Genomic DNA, 10,000 nt, shown 5'->3' with positions numbered 1-10,000 from the left:
AGACCATAACAGGTGAGGTGATAACAGGTGAGACCATAACAGGTGAGACCATAACAGGTGAGACCATAACAGGTGAGACCATAACAGGTGAGGTGATAACAGGTGAGACCATAACAGGTGAGACCATAACAGGTGAGATGATAACAGGTGAGGTGATAACAGGTGAGGTGATAACAGGTGAGACCATAACAGGTGAGACGATAACAGGTGAGACCATAACAGGTGAGACCATAACAGGTGAGGTGATAACAGGTGAGACCGTAACAGGTGAGACCATAACAGGTGAGACCATAACAGGTGAGACCATAACAGGTGAGGTGATAACAGGTGAGACCGTAACAGGTGAGACCATAACAGGTGAGACCATAACAGGTGAGACCATAACAGGTGAGGTGATAACAGGTGAGGTGATAACAGGTGAGGTGATAACAGGTGAGACCATAACAGGTGAGGTGATAACAGGTGAGATGATAACAGGTGAGGTGATAACAGGTGAGACCATAACAGGTGAGATGATAACAGGTGAGACCATAACAGGTGAGACCATAACAGGTGAGACCATAACAGGTGAGACCATAACAGGTATCACAAGCACAAGTGCAAGCAAACAAACGGTCTCCATGTCTTCAATGCAGTAAACTCCTTAACGTTTTTCCTTAACTAAGGAAACCTTTTGCGGGATTCTGTGCAACACCCTGAAGTCCCTCAGCTGAGGAGAAATGAAGCCTTCAGAGTCAAACTGAAGGAGGAAACTTTAAGGTGTTTTGTGCAGCCGGCCCCAGGAGTCAGTTTATTACAACAGGTCAGTGCAGGACAAAATAAACCTGAAATAAACCGGCTGGAGGACACAGACACAGAGTGTGTTTTTCCAACTCAACGTTGGGCCTCAGTTATCAAGCAGGTTCCAAAGGGATTAGCTGTCTGTCCCTCTCTCACCTTCTTTTCTTGCTCTTCATCAATATATTTTAATATAATATATATCCATCCAAACATGGTAACTTTCTTCTTTTATGTTCCAAGCCTTTTTATAATTTTACTGGCATGTTTTAGACTGAACTTAATTCTTATATCATATTATTTCTGTTACTAACATTTGTACTTTCTCTCACTGTTTTTTTTTGCCACGTCATTTCACTGCCTACTTCTTAAACAAAGCGTTTCCATTACATGTTTGAATGTGAATGGAGAATATGTGACTCAAACCTCTGATCCCTGCATGTGTCTTTCTCCTGGCACAGCAGCGCCCCCTACTGGCCCTGATGTAAAATCCCCCTGACTTCTGACATCATCTTACTGTTCTGATTTTGTTAAATAAAGGTTCAAAAGAAGTAAATTCAGTGCAACTCGCCTCGTAGAAGAAAGGATGACCCGCCATGTCGAAGATGTTCACTTTGATTTCTCTGTCTCGAACCTGAACTCTGACAACACAACACAGTCAGACAGATTACATGCACTGCTAGTACTGCAGAAACACATTAAAACAGTGCCAGTCCTACAATAACACACATTACATACAGTACTAGAGTAATATACTTTACATAATATGGTACTAGTCCAAGAATAACACATGAATACAGTACAAGTCGTATAAATACACAATAATACAGTATTAGTAATAGAATAACGCATTAATACAGTAGTAATAATAGAATAACACATATGATAGACAGTACTAGTCATGGAATAATACATGAAGAGTCATCTAAATGACTGGAATGTTAATGTAATGTTAATTATGGCAGCAGTGAAATATAATAAAATATAATAAAAGCATTAGACAGTTAACTAGACAGTTTATTTACTTACTTGGTGACACCATAGTCAATCCCAATAGTTGCCAGATACTTGGGGACGAACCTCTTCTCACAGTAACGTTTGATGATGCAGCTCTGGAGAAAAAAACGAATTCACACGACGCCAAGCTCCATTCAAAAATCTGTCTCCAAATCAAATCTGTCTATGTCGGCGTGCTAATAAACATATGTAAATCATAATTTGTAATCATTTATGAGTCAATCTTCTTCTGGTAATTTCGGCATACATATAATCCACCGAGCAGCTCTTATGTCAATACAATTTACATTTTTGAGTCGGTTCACACTGCTCGCTGCCAGGCAGCCACGGTGTGTGTGTATGTTGGATGAACACTGCAGGAACAACAGGGGAACCTAATCTAAAAGTTGACATTAAATTGCAGTAATTCCTGTCTGGTGTATTGGATGTATGCCGAATTTAAGAGAAGAACCTGTGCTTTCAGAAAAAGTCTCTAGTCATGTTCTGCGATGTATGAATGTCTGCTAATAAGCAAGAAAGCATTAAACTGAGATTTTTTTAACGTAGTGTGGCCTAACTGAGAACAGTGTATACCAGGGCTAACAGCATCCTAACTGATAAACAAAAGAGCATAATGAAGGTTTATAATCACAGCTACAACATCCCAGTACTTAAATCAGAACTGGTTTTCATGATGTAGCGTTAGCTCTAATAAACAAAGAGACATGATGAAGGTTTATCAGAGCGAGCAGCATCCATCACTCAGATCAATATGAGCTTTCGGCTAATAGAAACTCAACCTACCTTTCCAACCTCGGCGTTCCCGAGGCTTATCACCTTCACACGCAGCGACTTCTTATTATCTCGCCTCTTTTGTACATTTGTGTCCATCTTGGATGCTTTTTATTGTTTTGCGGTCAAACCCCGAGGCTGCTGTGGGTGAACGGCTGAATCCAGTGTTGACAGTTGTTGTTGGGAGTGTTGCTAACAGGCTAGCTAGCTGTTAGCAAGCTGGCTTGTACTCAGCACGGCTCTTAACCTGAATTAGCCGGTTCAATTAATTAAACAACATGTTTTTAATTTAGTTTCAGTCCCTGCTGCTAATGCTGTGGGTCAGCTGCCATCATACAGGAGGCAGAAACCCAGCCTGCTAGCCACATAGCCTAAATGCTAACCACTTAGCGTTTGGTACCAGTGTCAAACCACCAGGGATAATCCAAGTACAGACTTCCGGCCACTCTTCAAAATAAAATCCTCTATTGACGAACTTTATGCTACAATGTTTTGTAGTAAGTCAAAATACAATGACTGATTTTTGCAATTAAAAACCATATAGGCCTATGCAAGACAGTGGTGGAATGTAACTAAGTGCATTAACTCAAGTACTGTACTTAAGTACAATTTAGAGGTACTTGTACTTTACTTGAGTATTTCCATTTCATGCTTCTTTATAGTTCCACTCCACTACATTTCAGAGGGAAATATTGTTCTTTTTATTTGACAGCTTTAGTTACTAGTTACTTTGCAGATTTAGATTATTAATACAAATGATAAATCAACTAATAAATTATGATATATTTTTATAGGTTAAGCTACCCAGCAGTATATGAAGTTTTAAAATTAAAAATAAAATAAATTAAAATTAGCTCCACCTTTACCAGCTGCAACATTAAAGTGATGAACACATTAATGCATCAATAATTATAGTCCAATAACATGATATATATGATTCTGAAATGGGCCGTTCTGCATAATGACTACTTTTACTTTTGCTACTTTAAGTATATTTTGATGCTAATACTTTTGTACTTTGACTTAAGTAAGATTTTGAAAGCAGGACTTTTACTTGTAACAAAGTATTTTTACACTGTGGTATTTCTACTTTTACTCAAGTCAAAGATCTGAATACTTCTTCCACCGCTGATGCAAGATATTCTGTAGGGCGACAAAACTCATACCTGACAACTTGGAGGAAGGATGTCTGCCACCACGACAAAAGACAAAACAAACAAAAAACTTGAGGGGCAAACTGAGGCGGTTGTCATCGTGAAAACCATCTGTAGCATTAAAAACATCCTTTCTATATACTGTACCTCTATAGGACAGACAGGTGACCATCCTGTCCAGTAGATGGCAGGATGTGAACATTTTTAAACCGTCCACTACACCTTACCTGTCCAGCAGTAGTGTTGCAGTTTTGAACAATAATCATTATATCCATGAAGTTCAATGTACAAATCATATTTAACAGGAGAAATCAATAATCAATAAGGGATCAGAGCTTCCTGGATCGATCGTTGATATTTTCAGAGCCTGTTAGCTGTCGGTTCTTCAGCTGGATTTATTAAAAAACACTTTAAAATATGACAGAAGTGTAGATTGTTTTCACAAAGCTACGATCCTAATGAACTAAACCATCTGAGGACATTTATTCTGAACTGTCACATAGACACATGGTCGAACAGAAAAACATCACAAAAATAGAATCATTAGAGCAAAATATCTCAGGAAAAATAGCTATTAATAATACGCTGTGTATCTAACATAAGAAACCCCTGACACTTCATATTTCAGCTCCACTTGGTTCCAGGTTTTTAAGGAACAGCGATGAAACGTTTCAAAGACAAATAGACGCTGGAAATATTTTAACAAAGAAGATCTACTCCTAAATACTAAAATGGAAATAAAACAATTATTATATTAATATGATGTAGAAAAAAGTAACAGGAGAAAATACAGAAGCAGATTTATAAAAAAGGACCGCAGATATTGGTTATATGACTATTAACATTTGAAAAAGTGACACAATGATTGACAGCACAACACTAGACCAAACTATGGAACTTTTTTACAGGAGATCAGGAACTTAAAGCTGCTCTAGTCCAGATCTGCACCTGCTGCTCTAGTCCAGATCTGAACCTGCTGCTCTAGTCCAGACCTGAACCTGAAATCTGAATCAGTAACGTTCACACTGACTCCCTCAAATCTGCTTACAGACAGAAACTAGGCCTGCTGCGGCTCGTTTACGGCTGATTTTAAATTCAGAAATAACAAATTATTTTAGCATAAGAAGGAGACCTTTATTTTAGTGATGTCACCGCACAGGATTTCTGGGTAATGAAGTCCTTAATATTCAAACAGTTACCTCTCGCTCGGGTCCGCCATGTGAAAACCCGTCTTACTGCGGCTTTAAGTCCCTGGTTGAATAAATGAGCCAATTTTACACTGAGCTTCAGGTAATGATACGTTTCCATATTGATATATAGCACACAGCTAAAAGCTAAAGAAGTGCTCGGGTGATGTGTGAATCTGTCAATCATTGTTAAAAACTGAGTTTCTGACACCAAAGCGCTTCAGCCTCCATGTGCCTTTATCTGCAGATCAAAACGCCTCGGTGTCCTTGATCCGTACATAGATCCTAGATTATAGATCATAGATCAGAATGGCGTGACGTTTCAAACAGGCCACGCCCACAAAGCGCGGTACAGTGATCTCTCCCGCTCTGTCTCTACGGGCAAAACAATACATCTGCATCTTCTGTGGCTGCTTGTTCTGTGCTCTGATCATTTATGTGAAATGTATTTGGTGTAAATAATTTGTCGTTTACCTTTTCACAGTTATCAAAGAACTGCGTTACCGTTAAAACGTTTATTTTCGGGAAGTCACAACATGCTAACAAGCTAGCTAACCTCCGTTCAAGAGAGAGGAGTCGTGCTGCACTCTGACACTTCAAGAAAAAACATTTTATGATTTTATGATGTTTGACAGCCATGAAAAAACAAAACAAAAAACAACCACAGAAAATGTCAATGAACTGTTTTGCTCATAGAAGCTGAACGGGGTTTCTCTCTGCTGTGTCGGCGCCATCCTGACCCGGTCTCACTGTGGAAATGAACTCTTCAGATATGAGCCCAGCTGCTTTCTCGCAGCTTCGCCCCAAGAAACGTCGGCCCAGCGTTTCTTTATCAGACCCCGACAGGTGAAGAGGAGCAGAGGGACCGGGAGACACGGCGTTAGCATCGGGGAGCGTTGATCTAAACCTCAGGATAAGATCAACTTCAGCTGCATCTTGAAGGATAAGGCCGGTGTTTCTTACTGTCAACAAATCCTATGAAAATAACAAAATCAACAATGTGTTTGCTCTCCTCCCGTTACTTTCTGACTTCCCACGTTCCGTTTTTACCCGTCAACCCGGAAGTCATTGGCTCCAACTGTAAGATAAAAACCTTTAAATTCAGCTCACAAAGACATAGTTTACATTTTAAAAATCTCTAACTGTTACCATGAAAAGTCAGACTGTTGTAGTTTTTACCAAATCAAATTCAAATGGGAACAAATTCTTCATTACGCCGGGGACTATTTTCTGTGCTGCGGAACTACTTTCCTGAGATGGAAAACGTGTTTCCAGCCGACTTATCAGCAGCATGGCTCTGTGACGGGTTTTTAATCGTTTTTTAATACAATGAAGTTCTATGGCTGCACTGGGACCAGATACATGGACCAGACTTGCTGGCATTTGCTGGTTATTTTCATAGGATTTGTTGACGGTAAGCATTAAAAAACACCGGCCTTATCCTTTATCCTTTAAGACACTTTTTGGGAACCCAGCTCTTGTGTGTAATGAAGGTAAAAAAGGGAAGTGAATATTTGCTGTGAGGCCTTTCCATGAGGAAGAGGAACAGACCAAACTCTGACAACGAAGGTCTTTGACCAACTTATGGTCGTGTGGTGAGAAGATCGGCAGCAGCTTAGTGAAGCATCAAGGCGGCGTCTAATGCACTGAAAGAGTTATATGGAGGCAGATTCATGACAAAACTCGTGAAAATAAGTAAGAAATTGAGCCAGGAAAAGGACTGTAAGGAGAAAACACATTACCCCCCCCCCCCCCCCCTCAGGCAAACATCGTCTATTTTATACATTTTTGAATGAAGCTGCAGTGGAGCGAAGTGTTTTCTCTTCATTGTCCACTTTTCTTTACCCAGCACCTGAAAACAGGATGTACGTATAATTTCTACCACCTGTCTCCCTGGATTACCAAATTTATTTTACCATCCAGGTGACTTTGTGCCCGGGAAAAAATCACATTCCTGACCCCCTGTGGTAAAACTAACAGAGCATTAGCGTTAGCATAAACCCTTGCAGACTAACCAACCGAATACTAGAAAGAGAGACTTCAAACTGCTGCCAATTTTGTCATCGCAGAACAGGAAACAGGAAGTCGACCAGTTGACCAAAGAGCTAAATTGGCAAAAACATCGGGAGTACAGATCCTTTTCACAAACACGGCTGACGTACCGCCGCTTCACAAAATGCTAACTGGCTAACGAAGGCTAACGGTGATTTCTGTGCTGTTAGCGTGTCGTGTTAGCGCCTCGATCGAACCTGTTTACAGCGTTTCAGTCGTCTTGACAACAGAAACAGAAACAGAAACAGCTGCATGGTGTTATAATCCCTCAAAACACTAAATCAGAGATCACAGAGTGGGAGAGTTTGCTTCTTAACGCTGCTGCTAACGGTGAGAACTGATCTATAACCTGCGGAAGTACGTCGGCCATGTTTGTGAAAAAGGTTTTAATCCGTTGAGGCTGACGGGGGGGACGGGGGGGGGGGGCGGGGTGCGTTCAGGGTCGGAGCGCCGGGCGGAGTTCTGCGGCGTTAGCGAGGAGGGAGCGGCTGCATCTGCAGCGAGTCGTAGGTGTCCTTACTGCCCTTGCCGAGATCCTGAGGGAGACGGACAGGGTTAGTCTGTGGGTCACTTTAACCTCAATAAACCATATGCATTTAGACACATTAGCATAATCACAGTAAACATCCTCCGTTGTTTCCGTTCTGGAGGGAAATCTGCTGGATCGCTTTACGGCACAAAACAGGAAGAAGGTTCTGTTCTTCCTAAAGCTTCGAAACAAAACCCCTTAATATTTTATCCCTGAAATGTCCTTCATTTCTGCATAAAATAAACATTAATTATCCATTCAAAATAACAGCTTTAATAAAGTAAGGTTAGTATCATGGGTTTATAAGGGATTTTATTCACAGAGACTCTAGAAGTTAAGGGATTTTTCATGTCTTTTGTGCAGGTTTACAGGTGATTAAGTGGAAATTAATGGAAAGTTCCTGTCTCTCTGAATTTTACATTAAATTAGAAAGTAAGGAGTCAACATTAAGGGGAGTTTAAGGAGGTTTCGATGGGATCTCCTCCATTAATAACTCCCTTCATTAATTTTAAGGGGATTTAAGGGGTGAATTAATGTAAATTGATGAAGATGTAGGGTCATTTTAAGGGATTGCTGCTTCGTAGAGGCAGATGGTGGAAGGAGAGAAAGGAAGATGAAAACATGTTGAGCCTCTTCAGGGAGGGGGAGGGGGAGGGGGGGGGCAGGAAGCAAAGGGGCTGATGGGAAATGTAGTCTTAATGTGGAGAAACAGTAGAACTAACAATACTAATATTTATCAGTCCAGTCGCTCACCTGGTAGACCTGCTCATGCTTTTTGTGGCGCTGCAGAGAGACGAACAGAAATAATATTAGAAAACACTCGCTCATATTAATATTATTTTGAGCGTCAAAAATAATAATTATATCACAACACTCACCTCTCTTTTGACAGGCAGCTCCTTATATTCTCCTTCTGTGCGTCTGTTCAAGTCCTGGACCAGAAACACAACAGAATTATTATTATTATTATTATTATATTATTATTATTATTATTTTAACATGAAATCTGTCCATCAACCTTATTATTTCTATTGTTATTCTGTCACTTTATTTAGGCCAGAAATGTTCATTAAAAGTTGTTTATATCTGTTGATACACTACTGCTGCTGCTGCTGCTATAATTGCAAAAAATATAATCTATTACGCAATTATATAATATATTTAGTATGGTAATTGCACTCTGTTTACAAAGTGATTTCACCATTAAATAAAAGTAAATAGACTCATAAAGAAACTAACAAGTAAAAAAATGAGGGCACTACAAGGTGTGTGTGTGTGTGTGTGTGTGTGTGTGTGTGTGTGTGTGTGTGTGTGTGTGTGTGTGTGTTACCGTATAGGTGTCATCAGCCATCCGACGGTTCTGTGGAGTAGAACAGAATAGTAGAATTAGAATAAAGTAGAGCGAACAGGAAACAGGCTTGCAGTAAACAGACTTTTGGTAAAACTGGTTTTTAATAAACTAACAAACTGTTTTTTAATAAACTGTCTTATGGCAGTTTGACCCACGAGGAACCCGGGTTCCTCCAGGTTCTCTGGTTTGGGTCGAGGTTCTATTATATGGAACCAAAACCACTGAAAGAACCGTCTGATTTGATAAATAAGGTTTCTGCGTTAGCGCGCGGCTTGGTGCCTCATCGATGCTGTCGCGTGAGGCAAGATAGTGATCCATGACGTTAGCCCTAGAGCCAGTGTAGCAAGATAGTGATCCATGACCTTAGCCCTAGAGCCAGTGTAGCAAGATAGTGATCCATCATCCAGATGACAGCTCAGCGTTTCATTCCTTCCAGCAGAATAAAGAACCGGCGTGGCTCTTAAAATGTTTTCAATACTTCTGTAAAATGGTTCTTTACAGCACCATAAAGCTACGATACAAGCCCAAAGAAACATTCACTGCTGTCTCTTTATGCAGGAAGGACTTTGCTTTAACAGTGAATCAGCAGCAAGGCAGCAATGGAGGATTTCTCTCCATCCTGATCCAGCAGCCTGTCTCCATGATGGAGGAACAGTGTGAACTGTGTGTTAGTGAATAAAGTGTAAATGTGTATGAAGCAGCTGTCAGCAGAGAGCAGCTGAGTCAGCTTGTTGTGGTGTGGCTGTAGATCCATTCAGTAACGTTCTCAGTAAAAGTGAATAGTGTGATAAGGTGGATTTGTTTCCAAATGTAGGTTACTGTGACACAGTAAACTGTCTTGTCTTTAGCCCTAGTCTCTACTCCAAAACATGAAGAGTTGGAGCTTGAGAAGAGTCAGCTCAGTTAACCTGAACAAACTGTTAGCTAGCTAACTAGCCAGCAAACACACTGATGTTAATGTGAACACGCTAACGCTAGCTGCTACTAGATACGTTAGCTAGTGTGCTAATCAGATGTGTTAACAACAAGACAGTGATGTTAGCAGTGGAAGAAGTATTCAGATCTTTGACTTAAGTAAAAGTAGTAATACCACAGTGTAAAAATACTTTGTTACAAGTAAAAGTCCTGCATTCAAAATCTTACTTAAGTCAAAGTACAAAAG

The 10,000-nt window shown here is 40.2% G+C and overlaps 2 protein-coding genes across 2 annotated transcripts in view; both read right to left on the bottom strand.

Annotated features, from left to right (window-relative positions):
* dnajc27 (DnaJ (Hsp40) homolog, subfamily C, member 27) overlaps positions 1–2,948 on the bottom strand; it is a 6,739-nt gene extending 3,791 nt beyond the window's left edge. The window contains exons 1-3 of the mRNA XM_071512603.1: positions 2,578–2,948; positions 1,807–1,889; positions 1,349–1,418 (exon numbers count right to left, since the gene is read on the bottom strand). Coding sequence (XP_071368704.1) covers positions 1,349–1,418; positions 1,807–1,889; positions 2,578–2,664 — 240 coding nt within the window. The 5' untranslated portion in view covers positions 2,665–2,948. The remainder of the gene's footprint in view (positions 1–1,348; positions 1,419–1,806; positions 1,890–2,577) is intronic.
* Positions 2,949–4,094: 1,146 nt separating this feature from the next.
* cd247 (CD247 molecule) overlaps positions 4,095–10,000 on the bottom strand; it is a 15,249-nt gene continuing 9,343 nt past the window's right edge. The window contains exons 6-9 of the mRNA XM_071512602.1: positions 8,818–8,847; positions 8,366–8,419; positions 8,241–8,270; positions 4,095–7,494 (exon numbers count right to left, since the gene is read on the bottom strand). Coding sequence (XP_071368703.1) covers positions 7,429–7,494; positions 8,241–8,270; positions 8,366–8,419; positions 8,818–8,847 — 180 coding nt within the window. The 3' untranslated portion in view covers positions 4,095–7,428. The remainder of the gene's footprint in view (positions 7,495–8,240; positions 8,271–8,365; positions 8,420–8,817; positions 8,848–10,000) is intronic.

This window comes from Centroberyx affinis, unplaced genomic scaffold, assembly GCF_046629955.1.
Source record: "Centroberyx affinis isolate AG114_WGS23_722 - 3 ecotype Tasmania unplaced genomic scaffold, CSIRO-AGI_Caff_v1 ptg006376l_1, whole genome shotgun sequence".
NCBI lineage: Eukaryota > Metazoa > Chordata > Actinopteri > Beryciformes > Berycidae > Centroberyx > Centroberyx affinis.
Note: the sequence above shows the minus strand (reverse complement) of the source record. Positions and strands in the feature narration are given on the sequence as shown.